The 20719-nt window shown below is 39.6% G+C and overlaps 1 protein-coding gene across 7 annotated transcripts in view; it reads right to left on the reverse strand.

The window, feature by feature from the left end:
• Window positions 1–1788: 1788 nt before the first annotated feature.
• The window catches only part of LOC311426589 (leukemia inhibitory factor receptor-like), a 114041-nt gene continuing 95110 nt past the window's right edge, over window positions 1789–20719 (reverse strand). For 5 of the 7 annotated variants that reach the window (XM_084503050.1, XM_084503049.1, XM_084503048.1 and 2 more), the window contains 10 exons: window positions 20205–20370; window positions 19987–20057; window positions 19338–19551; window positions 16340–16519; window positions 14634–14735; window positions 12896–13063; window positions 12097–12258; window positions 10955–11048; window positions 10319–10397; window positions 1789–9490 (listed from right to left, as the gene is read on the reverse strand). In XM_084503050.1, the coding sequence (XP_084359176.1) occupies window positions 8852–9490; window positions 10319–10397; window positions 10955–11048; window positions 12097–12258; window positions 12896–13063; window positions 14634–14735; window positions 16340–16519; window positions 19338–19551; window positions 19987–20057; window positions 20205–20370 (1875 nt within the window). In that variant the 3' untranslated portion in view covers window positions 1789–8851. The remainder of the gene's footprint in view (window positions 9491–10318; window positions 10398–10954; window positions 11049–12096; window positions 12259–12895; window positions 13064–14633; window positions 14736–16339; window positions 16520–19337; window positions 19552–19986; window positions 20058–20204; window positions 20371–20719) is intronic. The other 2 variants (XR_014686887.1, XM_084503052.1) reach the window with 2 other exon arrangements.

The following is a 20719-nucleotide window of genomic DNA, read 5'->3' on the forward strand; positions in this document are numbered from 1 at the left end:
CAAATCATATTCTTCTGAAGGCCCTAACACTATATGAAACTCAGAATCCTCCTGGCTCTGTGATTTTTAATTATGTTTTAAAAGTGCCTGTATTCATAGCTCCCAGGTAGCTCATAGAGTGTGAAATGCACTCAAAATGAAAAGCTCCAGCTCACAGCTGGCTTGAGGTATTTTCTCCATAGTGGCTGTAAATTGAGCCCAACGGGATATTGTTAATAACTGATATCTGCACTGGTTTCATGACTAGAAAACAAACAATGCTGGAGGTGAATTCTCACAATGAGAAGACGCGTTACACGTACAGTAAGGAGCACTGCTGGGCTATTTGCCACATTGGAGCTCCATGTGGTGGGGCAGAGCTGATGGTAGCTGTGAGGAGGTCAGAGACCACCTTGTGTCTTCAAGGGCCAACACTCTCAGCTGAGCCAAATTGGCTCTGTAGTGGTGGAGCTCAGCCCAGGCTAGCTGGTCTGCGTCCTTTATGTACTTGGCTCAGCTCTAGCTGTAAGGACAAAGAAACCCACTACTTACATGTTCCTCTGGTGCTGCAGTTGCATGGCTACCTCAGTGTGAATGGATGGTGAGCCCCAGCTGTCCAAGCTGTGCTAAGAACCAAACAGACTTAGGCTGGTTTTGCCAAGGTTTTAATGTCCAGTGTCTGAACAACTGCTGAACTGTTTGGAATTATTGCAATGCTATCACCCCTTTGCTTCTTTTAATCCTAAGGCCATAAGGTGATGGAATGAGACCTGCCTTGCTCTCATCCCTGGTATTCCTCCATTGGCCAAAACAGTTGTAGGGCTTGGGAGCAGCTTAGGGATTTCACCTTTAGAACAATCAAAACCTTTCCTCATTTCCACGTCTCTATTTTTTGAAGTCATTTTACTGATTAAAGGATTTAGTTCCCTTGGTCCCTTACCTGCCCAACATTGTGTGGAACTCAATGGTAGCTACCAAGGTAGCTCGTGTCACATCAACAACTTGCCCCAGCCATCTGCTATGGCAAAGACAACGAACTGACTCCAACTTTGGAGACTGCCTCAGCAGAGATGGACTGAGTACAGTGCTGTCATGCAACCATGGCTTTTCATGGTTTCATGATGTGTTATGGCACTTGTCTGTCCACACGCTGAAAACCCAGTGGGTCGCTTGTGATTCAGATGCTGTGGTTAAATGAGCCACAAAATTCCTTTGCTAGTTTCAAAGTGCAGTAACATAAATAGCTTTAAACATAAAGCCCATGTTACAGACACCATAGAAGCTGATCATCTCACTATGAGAAAGTGTCCTCTATCAACCAAGCCAATCCCATGGTGTGCAGCTTGGACCCCTTCTTCCTGCATCGTTACATGCTGCGGATAGGAATGTCTGCCATGCAGAGCCATCCACCAGAGAGCTCTGGCGCTCCAGCTGGTCATTTCTTCAAGCCTTCAGCCCAAGCCTGCAGGGAAATCATCGCTCAACACCCCTTACCCCGTTGTCTTAGAACCACATGCCAAGGACATGGGTAAGGAAAGTGACCTTCTTCCTCTTGTCACATTGCATGACATGAACCAGGAGAACTTCAATGAACCATGAACATATGCACTACAAAATGCTGTGCTTAGGAGAAGCTGCTCAGAGAGTACTTGTGTTACTCTGCTGATCAAGAAACCAAGGCTGTGCTTGCCAGATCCTGTGGTTATTTACTCTGGCACAAAGTTAAAATATCTCTGTTTATGCTAGAGCATGAGCAGAATTTACTTCTTATTTAAAAATAAACATGCAAGCAAGAAATATCAAAACATGTAAGAGTGTAAGAAAATATATTTATTAAATTCCATGGCAATACTATGGTAAAATTGTTAAATACATGCGTATTTTTAGACACACAAGCAATACAACAGGAGTTACAACAGCCAAGCAAACTAGGCGTAAAATGTATGCAAAGTTGGTATCTTAGTGTTAGGTTAGTCTTACATGTCATCTGCCCCACTGGAATATTATTTCCCCAACACAGTCCCATGCTTCCATTTTCAAACATGCATTTGTTTAATTGCTTAGCTAACAGATTTTTGTGTTGATACATGTTGTTGAATCACTATTCCACTTGGTATGCTACAACTTCATTAAAGTGCATTGTGATGATTTTGTTTAAATTGTAAAAGACATCTTTTTTTTCCATAACAGATCTGGAAGCTGGAAAACTTTGTTATTATTCAGCAAAAGAAATATGTTAAATGACTGATTAGGTTTAGTGTGTTAGGTTGGCTATTTTGTCAGTTTGATTTATTGATTTATTCTCAGAACTAATTTCTATAGATCACCATTTCAAATTGGGAAACAATATTTTCACTAGTATTCAACAAAAGTCCATTAAAATCTTTGTAAAAACATAACATAAAAACATCTCTAAACAAATTACTTATGCTGTAAAAAATATGGTATAAAAAGAGCTAAAAAAACATTGAACCTGTTCACAGTATATATTTTGAAAGTTACAGCATTATAGTACAACATTTTTTTTTTTCTTCAGGTGACCTGCATGACTTCACTAGCTCCACTGCTTTGTGTGCCATAGCCAGACCAAAGTTCAAACTATCTTTACCTTCAAGTAGGGTTTCAGATGAGAGGTGATTCAGTTATCTTCCTTTTTGGCCATCCCTGCTTTACAAATGTTTCTGGCAGGCTATGAAGCATACGGTGCTGTTCATCGTAAGCCATTCTTAAAATCACATTAAGGAAACACTGTCTCAGTGAAATTCAAGATTTTTATTTATTTATTTATTTATATTACTACTAAAAACTGTGAGACCTTACCAGTGTCTATTTTACTTTGTCCTATTTGAGCTTTTGGAGCTTTTCTCAGCCCAAATAAGGAAAATGAAAACATTTCAGTTTTTACATAGTCTCTGGTTAAACTTTGCTCTCTGGGTACTATGGTTTTCACATTAGACCAAAGTGAGTTGAAAAGGTACTGAAACGTGTGGCAGGCTCATGGAAGCTGTGCATCTATTTCCACTGCAGCTTGCTTTCAGGTAACTCCAGTTGAAGTGCAGCTTTGGGACTGTCCAAAATCCTATCTTGAGACACCATCAGGTAACACGTTAAGAAATAAGGATGGCTTCTGCGCTGGCTCATGACAGAGTTACCCAGGCACAAGGGCAAGATGAGTCTGGCAAGCAATTAACACCATCCCTCACAGAGCACCCTGCTCACAGGCCAGCTCACCTGCAGTTGGAAGCTCAGCCCCCAACATATGAAATACAAATACTCTCTTTAGACTTTTTTTTTTTTGTTTTGTTCAAAAGAGAAATCAATTAATAGACATTTTTGTGGGGAAAAAGCATTGTTATGCACCCTGGGACAACTTGTAAAGTTACAGAAAACCCTGCCAAAATCATCTGAGGTTTGTTTGCATAACATGCAAAAAGGAAATAAACACTGGCTATCTTAGAAACACTGGGGAAAATCCAGAGTTATATAAATAGGAGAGGAGGGGAAAGAAAATTGTTATGGAAGAAACTGTTTTCCAGCTTCTAAGAAGGCATTTACAAATTTAAGACAGGCCTAAGCATGAGGAAATGAGCTTTTAAACACTCCAATGTTTCTGAATCTCAGCATTTGGGGTCCGGGACTGTGTTCCCAGGCTTGCTAAGGACAAGTCAATGAAGAAGCCAACAACGAATCCTTAGAACTGCAGACATTGTCTCTGAACAGCAGGCAGACAGGTCACTGCTAAATGCATGGCAGCATGAACTCTGTGTAGGATGGCAGGAGGAGTGTAGATAGCAACCATTTCCTCTAGGCGAAAATGCACCTCCGAAGGCATTCAAGTACAGGACTCAAAAAAACATGCTTAGGGAACCGTAAGCCAACTTCTTCTGCAATACGCACCTAGTTACACAATGCTGCAAGCACGTATTTGCCTAAGGAGTTAGGACCTTACTTAGTGTTAAAAATACTAATGTCATTTGATCTGAAGTCTTCATCAAAGTCGTGGCGGAGCAGAGGATGCTATTTACATGGGAAGCTCCTGATGTATTTATGGTACAGAGCCTTGTTAGGAATCTGATTGTTCAAATACTACCCATATTTTTCCTATGCATTTCAAATTCTTTTAATATATTTCTATCTACTCATAGGTACAAATATTCTATTTACAAAGAAACAATTGTCTAAAAATAGACCACACAATTTCTCATTGCCTTTTAATAGTGATATCCAATCACCTCCCTCAAATGCATTCAATTGTCTTCATTTTTGCTACAGTTCATGTTCAACCAAGTGTCCAGGAGGACAGCATAAGAGGGAACCCCACAGTCTTCCACTTCAACTTTACACAGTTGTACTTCCCAAAAAGGGAAAGAAAAGGGGGAGAGAAGGAGGGAGAAAGGGAGAAGGAGAAAGAGAGGGAGAGGAGGCTTGAATGTGCCTCTTCAGAGCAGCTTGAAACTTGAGCTGAGCAGGAGCACTCTGCTGCCTGCCCTGTGCCCAGCAAAGAAAAGCTCTGGTCCCCCACATAAACCAAAGATGAAGAAACATGTTACACTTGCCAATTGTGCCATGACAGACAACACAGCCACTGGTTCCCTTTAGAAACAGCTTACCCATGAAAGCAGCAGCTATGGATAACAGAGACACCTACAACAACAAATGTCAGTGATTAGGTCCTAAGTCTGCATATGCAGCCACCACACAGCAGGGGAGATAATTCACTGCCTGCCCATAACATTAGCTTACTTGTTGAAATATTAACTAGTAGTTCTGTGAGGTATATCACATTCAAATCAACAACTCCCAAATTTAAGACACAAAACCAAGATCCCAGATCAGCCCCTGCACATCAGTTAGAACAGCAAAAATAACCAACACGTCAAATAGGAGAGTGCATGATATTACATCAAACATGACCGTTGTTCCATGCATGAAGTGAACAGTACAAAAAAAATTACAAAAAACAAACCCAACTGTCACATTTGACAGGCATGGCTCAAAACAAAAAAGCAGCAGCACTGATGATTTGCTTTGGAAAGACATTGTTTGACATTGGCACCCTGCATCTCTGAACACTGATCCAGCCAGAGAACTGAAGCATTGAGTTAGGAGTAACAGTGTTTTGGATACAATCTCTTCTGCTTGTATCCCTTCTGGAAGTTTTTTTTCTCTCTCTCTTTCTTTTTTTTTTTTTTTTTCCTTCTTTTTATTAAAAAAAAAAAGAACTTTCTATTCTTTTAGAAAAAAAAAAAGCAAAAATTTAAAAGGACTAAAACAAAATAGATGTTCAATAAAGGAATAAGATCTTTCAGAAAATTACTGTTATGAAATACAGGACTACAAGATTCCTAATACGTTTTTTAAAATCAAGGAGAAGGAATTCTACTCACACCTAATTTGACTGAAGAGGCTCACTGGGAAGTCCAAAGGCACTAGTACGAGGAGTCTGATCCCCTTAAAGCCCAAAGTTTTAATCTTACAATTGATACCAGTACATCTAGAAGCTAAACAGCACCACACTTTGAAAGTGAATTTGGTATGGAAGACATTCTTAAAGATGCTTTAAAGATGGTTTAACATGTCACTCAGGCTCAGCCAGTAAGACTGTGCCCTGACAGTCCTTGTCATTCATTCTAACTACTGCATGCACCTAAGGGTGTCTTCATCTGGTTACTGAATTAGCACACATACTCTCCCTGCCCATCTAGTGCATGGATTTGCTGCAGAAGATTTAAGACGGGCATTTGAAAGGAGTCCTCACTGGTAGCACTGAATAGGCTCGATGGGAACCACATAGTGAAAGTAACTGACCTTTCTAGTGCTGGAATGAAGACTACTCACTGGTTCATAACCATTAAGCAACAGTAATCAATGCTACATATGCTGTGCAAGCCTGTGTCTCTCCCCTACTTGCCCCACTGTAGTGCTACTGATACAAGATTAAGGATATGGTAAGCCATTGCTATTAACAGGACTCTTCTGCCCTACATCCTGGAAGTCAGAATACCAGACAAATAAAATAGATATTCAAAGTTTAAAAAAAAAAAAATAAATAATAAAAATAGCAATGACAGATAATTACATTCAAGTGCCTTAATAGCACTGAGGCAGACCCTAACTTTGGGGAATTTTCCACTACCTGATCACTAAGAAATGAAGCAATTGAAAGTGCTTCTGGCTTCACTGAAAAGGAAGAGCAGCGTGAAGGAAAACCTGAATATGTGATAGTTGTGTTCAACTATCATAAGAGCACTGTGCAGGGTGTTAGGCTGATTTCTGTGAGCTCCAAGTGTTCTCTGCATTCAACCTGACTTTTAGTCTGGCAAGTTAAAATTTGACAGTACTCCCTAACTTCAGTTTGGTGTTACTTCTTGCAATATACAGCCATAAGAAAGCACTGTTGTTCTTCTAGATCAGTTTTCTTTTTTCCTATGAATCACCATACTAGAGTAATTGCTCCTCTGCACTGAGAAACAGCTCCATTAAACACAAACACAACAAACCACTATCCATGCACTCTGTTCTTGACATCTTCTGCTTCAATTAAAAGCATATGGCAGCACAATCTAAAATTCATCTTAGGAGATAAATATATAAAGAAAAATCTGCCTTAGTGAAAAGAAATCATTTCTAAATGAAGCTTTGTGAGCTTTGGAATAGAAAGAAAACATGGTTAGTATTAGGGTATACCCACTGCCCAGCTATAAAGCACAAAGAGCAGAACTGCTTCCATTTATGTATTATTTTAGTGTTCTGAATAATAGGCAGTAATAGGTTAGGCAGGAAACTTTCTCTTGCAGGGATGCCTGGTGACAGATGGACACCAGCTATGCACACTGCCTTTCTTTTCACTTGCAGCTCTGTTAATTCCAAGATTCATCCTCAAAAGCAGAATCCTATCTGCACTTTCAGTTCTTTCAGGCAGACTGATCTGGTTTTACCGGCTTCACATTTCACTCTTCCAGAAGGCCCGCACAGGCAGTTGCTACTCATGATGATTTGGAAGCTATTTAGTGTTTTGCCTTTCTGTCAGTCTTGAAATCCCTCTGCATTTTCATTCTACAGAGATGGCAGAGACTTTCCAGTAACTGAAACCACACCACCCCTTGCTGTGACTAGGTTTAGCCTAATGCTTGTTTTTATTTTGATGGCCAGATAATGCAGTTTTGTAGACTGAACATCTGTTAAGCTAGCCATCCTGCTGGTCTGCTCACACACCTTTACAACTAGCCCCTTAGCCAACTCAACCAATTCAACCTCTTTATTTGGTCTGGAATCTCATTTAGAAATCCACTCATCTTACTTATTCCAAAAGCCACAATCTAGTTCAGGAAATCAAAATTAAAAAAAAAAAAAAAAAAAAAAAAGAAAAAGGTTTAGTTACAACTTTATGAAGACCCTTTCTGATCAAGCATTTAAACAATTGATCTCTCATCACTGTGTGTTACTTATAAAGTGATAAGGAATAGGTAAATTAGAAAGTACTTTGTCTTGTAAGCTAGTGAAACTCATAGCATGCCACAGTCTGAAGTTTACAAAGTGAAATGTTACAATTACAGCTGCCTATAGATGCATATGCAAAAACAAAAATTTTCAAAGATGATTGTTCTGAACACTTTTTTAAGCACACAAATTTACATAATTTAAGCTATCTTCACTTCACATGTCTGGTAAAGGAGAGGTAGAAGTAGTGGCACTAAAACCTCTTGGGTTTCTCCATGCCACTGGAGCAATCCCACTTTGTACTCCTAGATAAGGTTTGTAGAGAAGGTCCTGTTGTATAGACATTGTGGAGAACAGCCAGGCAGCAGGTGGCAAAGCTAATGCAATAAAGACCATCCAAAGAGCAATTTGTTCTCAAGGAGCTATAGTACTACCTCTAATTTCTGGTGCCAAACTGCTTGGACAACTAGTGTTAGTGGACAGAGACTTCCTCATGGCTTACATTACTGCATAGTCCAAAGACTGCTGAATACTGTGGGGGAATGGAGTATTGTACCACTCTGAGGCAGGAGATCTGGAGCTGAAACTATAAAATACAAAATGTATTAGTGCAATACATTAGGAAACATTAATTCCTTAACCCAAGGATAGAAAAAATATAGAGCATTCAAAGTGTTTCTTTTTTTAAAAAAAAAGTTTAAAACTTCATGCAGTTCTTGCTGAGGTTTAAATCAGTGTTACACTTTTTTCCCAAGTTTGTACCCCTGAGTCAAACATTGAATAAACATACAGTAGGTACAGGAACTAGTGTCTAGTTAAAAAGCAATAGATTTGAAAAGCCATTGCTTCAGAAGTGTTAAGCAGTGACAATACCCTTTTGTATGGGAGAAAAAAAAAAAGTAGCACTTTGATTTGTTCTTAGTTTATCACTAGGTAAAAGATCTCAAGAGTTTCCAACCATATCCTTTCCATGCATTAGGCTGAGGTTTGTGATAAATGAAACCCTCAAGTGAGTAAATCTGTTGGGGATACACTGTTTGAGTATGCACGGTTGAGGACAACTACGACAAAGCAAAGCAATCTTTCCAAGTTATAAGTTGTATGAGACCATATTAATCTTGGAACACTATGTGAAGGTAGGCAGAGTTCTTTGACTACATTTATCAGGAGATCTAAACTCAATACCCCCTATATCCAATATACTTTACTAGAGTAATAACTAAATTGCTATAACTTTGGCCTCTTAGCCTCTATTAAAATGGAACATCAACACTTTCACTAACTTAAACATGATAACATTCAGCTTACTAGAACCTCTGCTGACTGTCTCCGAGAATAATGCATGCTTTTTGCACTTTTCTTCCTCCTTTCTTTACAACATCAGGAATAAGAGCTTATTTAGAAGGCAGGTTCAGGTGCAATGTGGAGTCACTTAATCATTTGGTTTGTTCTGAAAGAAGTGTGTAAAGGACCACCCTATGTTACTGGGTTTGGGAGAATCTTCATCATCTTTTGGGGGAAGCAGAAACTGTCGGGAATTAATAGAGCAAGGGCTCCCAAAAGATGCATTTTCGTTGTTGCTTTCAACTGATCCAGGAGAGTCTGGAGTGTCCATGTTCCAGGCATTTGTGTTTGCTTGAGGTCTGTAACCTGCAGTTTTATCTGATTCTTCCTCTGCAGGTGAGCGACTTTCTATTTTCAGAGCACTGATAGGCAGCTGCATTTGTGGCTTATAGCCTGCTGTAGTCACTAAGTCTATTTCTGACTCCTCCTCTGGTTTAATTTGAGGCTGATACATTGACTGGATGTCAATGTAAACCACCTGAGATGACCCCACAGATTCATCCATAGGGGGATTTGAGATTTCCTCTTCAATGATAGGGGGGCAGTAAGACACAACCACATGGTTTTCTGTTTCTGAGTCAGATCCATCTTCAGGTACAACAGTGTCTGCTGCCGGGGACATCATCTCTGTATCTTCAATCTTGGGAGCTGCAGACCGTGTTTCCACCACTTCAACACTATTGGGTGTACAAGGGTTCATTTCCAGTGTTTTTAGAGTCTTATTTCCCTGAAGTAAGAAAAAGGAGAATGGCGAGAGACTAAACCAAAACACTTGGACGTCCGGAAAGCAACAGTCTGCCCAAATTAAACCAGTATGCTGGCTTGTGGCTTGCATTCATTCCATTGCCATTAGTACAATATAAAATAAAAAAAAAGTGTTTTACTTCTCATTTTCTGGCTCATCACAAATTCCTGTTAATGTTAAAGCATTTCAGCCAAGTTAAAGAGAGTCCAGATCTTGCAGTAAGTGTTTGAGAACCATTTCCCCAAATCTCAGCTATGTATAATCCATTCCAGAAGGTTCACGGAATCACAGAATCACAGAATAGAAAGGGTTGGAAGGGACCTCCAGAGGCCATTGGGTCCAACCCCCTGCCAAAGCAGGTTCCTTAGAGCAGGCTGCCCAGGTAGGCACCCACATGGGCCTTGAATATCTCCAGAGAAGGAGACTCCACAACCTCCCTGGGCAGCCTGTCCCAGTGCTCCGTCACCCTCACCATGAAGAAATAGGTTCTTTAAATGTTACACTCAGTTCCAACTATGGTGCCTACCAGAAAGTTGGAGATGTGGCACATAGACTTTCCACTTCTCCTAACACTGTGACAAAGATAACAACTAACGGGGAGTAATGTACCCATCTTCAGAGACTTCCTATTAGTGTGGCAAGACAGGAATACATTGCAATACATACAGAAGTCACGCAGTGTCTTGCCCTGCTCTCCTCTGCCACAGAGTTGTTTTACAACAGGAGCAGAAGACTCAAAACTTGCAAAAGTCTTCTTTACTCGCAATACCTCTTAGAAGTTTAAAATGCTAGATTTAAAATCAGGTTTACCTCACAGATGTTCTTCTGAAACTGCAGTGCCTTACTGTTCTCAGGATTCGGGATCTCTGGATAAAATGTTTCTTTAATCCTTTAAGGAGGAAAGAAAGAACTTTTAAGTTACTAAGCCCTGAAACAGATTGCCAATACACTGACAGGGTCAGGACATTTCCCTTTAATTCAGAATACTGAAGACATCTGGCATAAAAATTTAGTGTGTTATACTTTCACTGAGTATTTAATGGAAAGAACAGCAAACCATTTTTTTTTTAACTAGGGAACCTGATATGCCATGTTTACGAGAAACTGAAGATGGGATGTCTACCTGAGTGTTTGTGGGTAGCTCACAAATTACAATATGTTGCCAGCTTATTTCCATTTTGGAACTATTTATAAACAGTACTCACTGGGAGACAGGCCCCTGTAAAACCTTTTTGCATTCCTAACTCTCCCTTATCTCCAACTTAATTTCAATTTCTTCCTCACCTTTTATGAGGTGTTTTTACCACCCCCTTTTATGCAAAGGTCTGTAAAAGCCCACTGACATCTTTGGGTATTTGCAGAAAACAAAGATTAACACAAATAATGGAAAAATCTAGCACTGAAGCAAACACAACCAGAAGATCAGAACTGAATGCAGGCATTTACCATTCCCTCTTTCTATAGCAAAAGATGCTCGCCACCACTCCAAGCAGAACAACCACTGCCACAGGGATGAGAATTGCAATGATTAGTCCTACAGCTGGGGGGACAGAAAAAGAAAAAGACATTAAAGATATCATCCAAAGTTGCCAGCAAGGTTTATGCCTTTTCTAACAGTCCCACAGAGTACAGACCATTTAATCTAAGCAGAAACAGCTAACAGTGTCTGTGAGCAGTGACCTGTTCCATAAACTTCACCTTTGCTGGCAAGGCAAAAATCCATCTGTAAATAGAGCTGACTCAGTCATAGCTACTTCAGCATCAGCAGATACCTCCTTCTGATTGCTTAATTGTGAAAGGCTTCCATTGCCACTGATTGCCACTGCTCTCAGTAGGCACTGGCATTGCACTTTCAGGTTACTTGAGCTGACCAAATCTCTGGTAATGGCTCTTACAGGCCAACTGCACTGCACTGCACAAGTTGTGCTGCCTTTTAAATGGTTTACAGTGCTTCTAATCCCCAGGGTTGCTCTCTGATACATTCCCACTGTCTTTCTTCATGGATGTTAAGTGCTTTCATGTTTGACTTTTTTGTGTATTTTAGTTGCACCCCAGTGTTTAGTCCTTTCTTCCACATGGAATACTTTTTTTAATTCTTGTTCCCCAAAGTCAACATCTTTTTGTAACTGTCTTTCTGGGTTTGTTTCTGTCAGGGGATTGATAAAGCTGAATTCAAAGCAAAGAGGCATCTGTTTATAATTCTGAAACTGGTAAATATTTCCATAATGTCTTTCTTCCCATCACGTATTAGCAGATATTCATCATGGGAAACTTGACAAGAACAACTAGATGCTCGAGAAGAGTAAATTCAGGCTCTACCATATAGTAGTAGTTTAGAAGTTATTTTTCTTGCGTAGGTTACCAAAAAACTTAAGATAGCTGTAATAGGAAATTAGTTTTTCCTCACTCTGAACTGTAACATTTTTGTGTTTAAAAACAAGCAACTAAATAAATAAATAAATAAATAAATAAATAGGCTGCAGGCCCAGTGTACATAAAGGGACCAGAAAAAAAAACAAACTCAGCTTTATATACACTGAACAGCCCCTATGCTAAAGAACATTAATGATCAGGGATATTCAACTTACAGTCTTCCTTTGTCACCACATAGAGGCTGTTAGGAGGGCTCAATCCACCAGCTGTGTAGGCTTGTAGATCCAGTTGGTAACTTGTTTTCCCTTGAAGATCAAGTATTTTCAAAGACTTTTTTGTTAGGTCAGTGATATTCTTAACTTTAAGTTCTGGATTCCCTGTTTGTTTAGAAGAAGAAAGAAAAGCATACCTTGTAAGAAAGGATTCAGGGGGACAGCCTCAGCATTAGCAAGACATTCTTGAAGTCAGCTTACTAAATCTGGAGAACTCTCTGTGTAAAGACAAACTGAAACAGAGAATCCTGGTCATGCTGCTTGCTTGCACAGCAGCAAACAGCACAGGCCTGTGTTGAATTTTTTACTCTCATGCTTGTCCTCTTTTACTAATGTGCGTTATGTTTCAGATCTGTACAGAGTGTGCTCACAAGATGGGTAGTGGAAGAATATAACCTATTAGACATAGCCATGTAACCTCCCCCGTATGTCGTCCATCCGGGGCATGTCTACGTAGGGCAGTGTGTCACACTGCCACTTAGTCACTACACAGCTCCACAGCCTCAGTGAACCATATTTTTCTCCAATTTTTGCCTTATATTAAAAAACAACTGTGCTACCCACACAAGGAGTTGATTATTTCAAATGCCTTTGTCACATATCAGGGACCAATTATACCAGTGACTAATGCAACTGAATTATGATAAAAACATTTTTTTTTAAAGTGAAATTCAAGTATTGAGAAAAAGAAGAAGAAGAAAAAGCTTAAGCAAGGAAGTTACCATCTATAGATTTCATTTACCTGATTCCAAAAGTCTAGGCTTCAAGGCATCTTTTTCACCTTTTGCAAAGGAAAGACGATATCCTTCTAAAAACCCCTGACAATCCTCAATAGGCATGTCTTCCCATTTTACCAATATTGAATCTGAAGAAGTTTCTTCTACAGTAAAATTTGGTGCACGTTTTGGAGCTGTAAGGAGAATTATGAAGGAGAAAGCTAGTAAGATAAACCCTAGTACTAAATGCAGAATCTGGGTAAGTGTTGCATCAGTTTTATCTCAGGTCTGGCATGTTCAGCTTTTTCTTGAATATCTTTCCCTCACTCTCAAGAATATTGAAAACACTGAGCAGGTGACACTACAAAGATATAAGTTTATTGCTCTCCTTGTTATTAATTACTGCAATATTATCTACTAACAGAAGCTGAAAGAAAAATCTCTTCTTGGGCTGCCTTGCTAGAGACCCATACACATTCTTCCTGCAACTAACGCCAGAAGATTGCATAAACATTCAGAAGTTATAAATTGCCTAGCTTTTAAAGGCTTTAACTTTGTGATCACATAGCTTGTCTTCCAAACTTCACATTGCTACCATGGAAATCTATCTCTGCTTAAAAGAACTGCTTAGTGGGTATTAAAAGTCCTTACTGCAATTCCTGGACCCCACAGAAAGTGTTACAGCAGGTGTTGTGTAAGGTCACGTAACAGGACTTAGTCCGATGTTACTGCTGGTGCTGAACTCATGTTTTTGAATGTATCTATTTTGTCTTGATGGTTATTTGACCAAAGGCAAATCTGATGTTTTAGAATAAATCTACACTCTTGTGCAAAGTGAACATATTTCTCAGTTTCTAATAAATTTCCTCCATGTGTCCAGTGTATTCTTATTCCTACAAAAGCCTTTATCTTTTTTCTTGAAAGCTTCCAAGTCTGTTGAGAATGTACACTGAAAATTCTTCTGGGAGACTGTACATTATTTTTACAGAGATGCAAATGGCTGAAGGCTGAGTTTCTGGTAAAATCGCCTTATTCACACCTTCAACTTTAGGAATGAAATAAACAATGATATTTCCAAGGGATCAGATTAATTCAGCAGCAAAATTTTCCAAGCAAAGTGTCCTAGCAGAAAACACATCAAACTTCAAAGGAAGATGGGTGCTATAGTTACAATACACTTTACACAGGAGCTGTTAAAGAGTAAGACAAGTTCAGATTCCTGGGAACGGAAAGCATTCAGCCACTAATGCATTTCCATGTAAGTAAGCCTTGCTCTGGATCACAACCACAATAAAAGTGGTGAATGCAGTACGGGAAGTGCAATTCTCAGAGTGGTTTGTACCCTAGGGTCTAGTTCTGGTTTATAAAGTTCTTATACACAGAAATGTTGTAGACATCTTTTACTCCAAATGTGCTTTGACTTGACAAATCCATGCAAGCTGCCTCCTCTCCTGAAGAGCTGACCACATCCCTGTGGTTCACCTTGTAACTGTGCCTTCAGCTCTGAAGACTGCTGCCTACAGAGCAAACTTCTGCTCTGTGGTGGCAAACCCTATGCCACCATACAAGCTGAAGGACAGGGGGATATTTCATGCTGGGACCTGAAGTGGCTGAAGAAATATATTACAATTATACATAGAGAATGAGCAGAAGTCAGTAGCACCGTATGGAGATTCTGGTCTCAATCTTCTGCCAACACTGAGCTAAAAATAGACACAGTCTAAATTCACTTTGTAAAGATCCTGAGTGATAAAGTGCACTTACGCAGCTCTTTCGTATACCCAGTTATGTTTTTCAGTAACTGATATCCACTGGATTTGCAACCATATAGTGAAAAGTTGTATCTCACTCCAGGTCTAAACAGAGCTGTAAGAGAAAATCAGACAGTAAGAAGATGTCACTTATAAAGTGTGATGCTTTTAACTTTCACATGGCACAGACTTATATAAATATATATTAAAAAATGAGTCTTAGGCTACAGCGTTAGGTATAAACACTATCCATATTTGCAATTCTTATAAAAGAGAGGCCATCAGGTGCAGTTTAGGACCAGTAAGCAAATCTAGGTCTTGGAGAAATTTTGGTTCTAAACAAATGGAATTCAAAACAAGCTACTCAAACTGGAAAAATTACTCTTTCCATGAGGAAACACAAACTGAAGTTACCAGAAACAATCCTTTTTCTTTCCACCCACAGCAGCCATGTAGATCCTGCCTCCTCCTTGGAAACAAAAATGCATTTTGAAATACATAGACCTACTGCAACAACGGTACAAAAAAAAAATAATTCAGAGAACTCACAAAAGTGATACTGAAGCACGTCAGCAATGAATTCTAGGTCTGGAATGACTCCACAAAACCCAGGGAGTCATCAAACTTCCATTTTATTTGTCTTTGAAGGGGGCATAGGTGTCTGATACATTGAGTAAATGATTTACCACTCCCTGTGATTTCTGCAAGTCAATACCTTCACAATGAAAATCCATCAATCTTTTTCTAAACAAGATGCCACTGTGGACCACTATAGAAGTCAAGTGGATCTTGCAACAGTTGAGGTCCAGATGGAGAGATTCTCCCAGCAGGACCAAGCACAGAGGCAAATCTGCCAGCTTGAGCCCTGCCCTCGCAGCCTGGAAGCTCCACGCTGCAAGAAGCATCCCAGGAAAGAGCTCAGGAGTCAAGCAGTGCATTTAGGACAGACATGGTATTGTCGGCTTAGAAAAAGCAAGCTCTAGCCAGCACAAACAAAAACATGGACACTGCATTGTAATTACAAGCAGAAAAACATACTGCCCCCTTGACAAAATTTGCCCTCACCCTGACTTTCCAATGCACACAGTTCCGAGTTGATTTCTCTAATGGAGGCTTTATATGCTGAACTCTTCTAGAAAGCAAATATATATATCCTTTTAGGGAGCAATGAAAAATCCATCATCTTTCTTGGGTCCTCTCTTTCCTCTTCTGCTCCTATTAGTCCCACCGCAGCTGAGTCTCATTTCCCTGATCTGCCCACCAGCATCTAGAGACCTGGAATGTGCCCTGTTCCAGGAAATTTCAATTGCTGACAGCAAGCCAACACATGGAGGTCACACTTAAAAAAATCTGCCTGATGTAAAAACAACGGATTAGTCTTTCCCTCATCCTGAGCAAGGCTGTTTATGTTTAGAATCCAAATAAAACCCCACTCCCTAGATTAACCATTATGCGTTCTGATGAATTAAAAATTTGTTCAGTGTAGCTAGAAAAGGTAATTTTCAAAATAGTTAATAAACAAAGGATGAGTTGGTATTTGGTTTTGGCATGGCTACATAAGAAATTAAAATAAATGCAACGCTAAGAACAGTTTCATTTGTATACATAAGCACACAGCAGTGCAACAATCTTTGATCTATAGTATTGGTGCTGCTATCATTTCACTTGCTGTTCAGGCTCTGACCAAGAAAGAATCACAAAAAACAATTTCTGACTTACCAGATTTTATCACTGCATCTGTTGTATTGGAAGGAAATTTCTGCCAGTCCACACTGCAGGGTTCAGACCCAGATGAATGACACCATTTTACTATATAGCCACAGGTCATGTTGGGGTAAGAATTCCAAGAAATATAAATTCCATTCCCCATTGCCACGGCCCGATCTGTTTTGACATTGTCTACGACAAAGACGACACAAAAATCCATCAGAGACTAGACACTTATCTGTAGTCCAAGCTGGAAGAAAGGCTTTCAGCCAGTGCACAAAGGTTTTATAAACTGCAGTCATTTCTAAGAACAAGAAGTGCACTCCTGGTACTGTGAAATTCGAAGCAGTGCACTCAGCTATGCTTTGTGAAATGCTGGAAATCAGATGTAGCCTGCAGCAATCCCACAGCCAGTCTTAAGTATGATGACGAGAAGTACTGCAGCTCAGGACTGGCTAAAAAAGCACTTTTTCAAGGTAAGGACTTACAGCAGATGGCAGGTTCAAATCTGACTTGACACCAACTTGGCAGGAGCCTGCAGCTATAAATTCCTGCTGTTATTTCATCTAACAGCTTGCTTTGTGTTCCTCTCAGACTGTCTTGCTGTCACTCGCCCAATCACAGACAACAATTACTCACTGGGAATCAACAGCAAGAGTTGAGTCCCGGGTGAGCTTTACCGAGATACCAATCTCACCACCAGGGTGAACAAACAAACAAACAAAACAGCTTTGCTTTTAGTTCTTTTGTTTGTTTGTTTGTTTCTGATTATTATAGGTTTGGCTGCTCTTGAACTGATCAGATCTGGGAATAACTTCTGATTCCTGCAGCTTTCCTCCATGGCTGGCTGTCAGACGGGACCCTGCAGAGCTAAGGGATGTTTTCCAAAGGCCATCACAACAGCTGTGGCCCCACAACAGATCTTCAAAAACAGTCTCAGGGTTTGAGTTTTTCTCATTTATGCTCCCTACTGAGGCTATTATTTCATGTCATTAAAGCTATAAACCATGGAAGGCTGAAGGGCAATTTTTAAGAAGCAACATTGTGAAAACTTCACTCTCACAGACAAGCTGTGAATGCTGAAGGACTGCCTTATTCTAAATAATTTTAACAGACAGCTAAGTGTAAAATCCTTTTCTAATTTGCTCATGGCAAGAAAAACAAATACTTAAACAAAGTAAAGTCAATGCTAGAATCTTTCAATACTTTTCCCTAAAAAAATTATTACACATCCAATGAAATTACACTTCCATAAAGCTGGAAAAGAACATATTTCTAATGTTTCTGCTTTAATTTTCCTATTTACAGGAAATCCTTTTTACAGACTGTGATTACAGCCTCTAAAATGCTTAAATATTCCACATTCAATATTATTTCCTGAGCCAGAAGACTAAGCTTCACCCAGGACAGTACCGCTCATTTTGGGGTATTTATAGCTGCAATCTACAGTAGTAGAAATAAGTACCAGCACTACAGCACTACTGCAGGAGGAGAGCCAGATTATGTGCCCCAAACTCTGTACAGCACTTTTCAGAGACAGTAACAGATTAATTAAGGCAGAGTACCCTTTGTTTGTGTTTTCAGTTTTCACAAAACCTCAACAGATCTCAAGCTTCAGAGCCACTGATCTCTTACAGACATTAAAAGCACTTACAGACTGCACACAGGAAGCAGCCAGAAAAGATGTTTGGGTAGAAATGTCATCCAGTTCAGTAAATGAGTCATCTTTCATGACTCCAGTCAGTGACTCAGACAATTCCTATACCAACTTGGGAGCAAACCTTCAACGAGTGCAAGTTGGGTAACACCAAGGAGAACCTCAGAAACCCAAGTGCTCATTCCAAGAGAAAGCTATAAAATGATTGCAAAGCTCCAGCTGCCATCAGCTGTCCCACACCACAAACCTATTACAGAGACCTCCCCAGCTCCCAAAGTCTAGCTCTCTTTCTGCTCAAGGAGAGCTACAAAAGCGTTTTCATTCTCTTATCTGTCCTATACTTTTATCTGTTCCTATTACTTTTCCCTCCAGGGAGCAAATTGAGAATACATTTTTATGTATTGCTGTTTTGAAAAAGCACAAAAAAACATTAAGAGCAATGATTTTCTTTTGCATAGAAACAAACTCAGTTTTTCTCTCGATGTGAATCTCATTCAAAGCATGCTTCTTCCTGCAAGAGATGGCATTTTCTTATCAGAACCTGAGTTGCAAGAAGGGTGACTGAGATATCTGCTCTCTGGGTGGGGAAGAAGAAGCAGTACCATACATCCTCCAGGCAAACCAACTAAAGGAGCCAGGCGTTTCATCTTTGGGAGATTACACTCTTCCTGGCGTGCAGAAAAGCATGGACTCTCAACAGTAATATGCGATATTATCTGCTCCACAAGCTCAGTGTTAAGAGCAGAAAATCATTATATGGCTCAGCTACTTTCCTTTACAAAAGCCCGCAGCAAGAGTGGCAGTGTTTTAATTGGGAAGCTGAAGTCCTACCTTCTTTTCAAACCCCAGCTCCCAGCACAAGGATGCCAACACTTTACTGGCCAGCCTAATTAATATTCTCCTGCAGAGCTCAGAGGCACTGAACTGAGAATTCCCTTCTTAAAAAGGCACAAAACACCACCAAATCCTTATTCTGATTCTCTTTGGCATGTAACACTTTTCAGCGTCTCAACAAGAATGCACAGAAATAAATTGAGATCCATAAATATCAGAGAACTACACTAATGCTTTGAAGCTTCATTCTTGTTGTTCCTGGGAGGTCTTCAGGAAAGTGCAACATAGGCTGCACACTATCACCCTTCTTTTATGCAGGGAGGGCAATTAATTGGAGAGACACTACCCTAAGAACAAAGCAGTAATTTTTTCCTCCCATCCAGCAGAACTGAGTGGGAAAAAGAAACACAAAACAAAATCAAACAAACAAAGCAAGTATCATCTAATTTTCAGTCATCAAACTCAACAAGGCATTCTCCAAACTTTGAAGGTGCTTAGCTCTCCACTGGGAGTACTCACCACTTGGAAGTTCTACAGTTGTTATCCTTGAAGGAGGAGATGAGCCTGCATGATTTTTGGCTACGACACTGACTACACAGTCATTTCTTCCAAGTTTTATCTCAGTACTGTTTGAGGGCTCTGTGACTTCTTTATACTCCAGTGGTTTCTCTAGCAGGTAGCAGGAAACTTCATGAGACACTATTTTTCCATTGGCTTCAGAAAGGGATAAGGGCTATGAACAGACACAGAGCACATTACAACAAAAATGGAAAAACAAACAAACTAAAAGAAGTCATAGGATAATATGAATTTAATGTCTCAGTCGTATCTGATGAATACATTGGACTACCAGGCAGAAAAGACAGTTATTCAAGTGTAACTTTAGAAATTAATATATAAGTTTGTAAGTTTTTTGTTTTTACTGGGATGTATTAAAAATTTAATTGTTCCAATAAAATGCTTCTCAATGCAAACCTTAAATTATAAGACTTCAGTAACTTCCCGTTTGGGCGAAATATTTATCTCAGTGGATAGTTATATAAAAAGTTTTTTTTTTAAAAAAATCTGATTTATTGACTATAAATTTCATTCATTTATAAATTCGTAGGAAAATAGATTTTCATAGTTAGATTACACAATATATTAAACCTTTAAGTGTCCTATCTACCTTCCAGAAGATTTTTAGACTTTTTCCAGAAGGACTTCTCTCTCTCCAGATATCTGGTCCTCTTGCAGGAGCTAAGAAAAAAGAACATATTTTTTTTCCACACTGCATAGTAGACAATTTAATATCTGTCAGAAAACTGGCTTTTTAGATAGCTAATTTTAAAAATACTTGGCATCACAAGTTCCACACTTTATCATCAAAGAATTGAATACACTTACGGGCTTCCAGTGTTGTGTGCTCCTCTATCCTGCTCCAGTCACTCCATCTCCAGAAGTGATCAGCAGCTGAACAGCGCACCCTGAACCAGTATTTGGTGTAGGGGTGCAATGTGTTCAGCTGAGCTGTATAAGTTGAGGATTTTCCACCGGGCATGGAGACATTGTGCTGTTAAAAATTTGCAGAATTTGACATGCTACATATATATTTTTTCCTTGTAGATTATGTTGAAAGTCAACATTTAAAGAAAGGTGATATTTTCCCCCAAGAATACTGACTGCGTGAAAAAAAAAAAAAAAAAGCTGCAGTCAAACCCTACGTAGCTATTGCTTGCCTGATAGAAAGCAGTCTCTCCAAAGACAGACAGAGCATACAGAGAAGCAGTGTGAGAACCCAACTGTCTGTCACTGTGAGAACCTCAGCTGTCTGTCAAAATGAAGTCATATATAGCACAGAAATATGAAATACCAGTCAGTAGCACTTCTGAGTGAAAAAGAGAGAGAACATGGACTTCACT

Source organism: Aythya ferina (genome assembly GCF_964211825.1).
Source record: "Aythya ferina genome assembly, chromosome: Z".
NCBI classification, from domain to species: domain Eukaryota; kingdom Metazoa; phylum Chordata; class Aves; order Anseriformes; family Anatidae; genus Aythya; species Aythya ferina.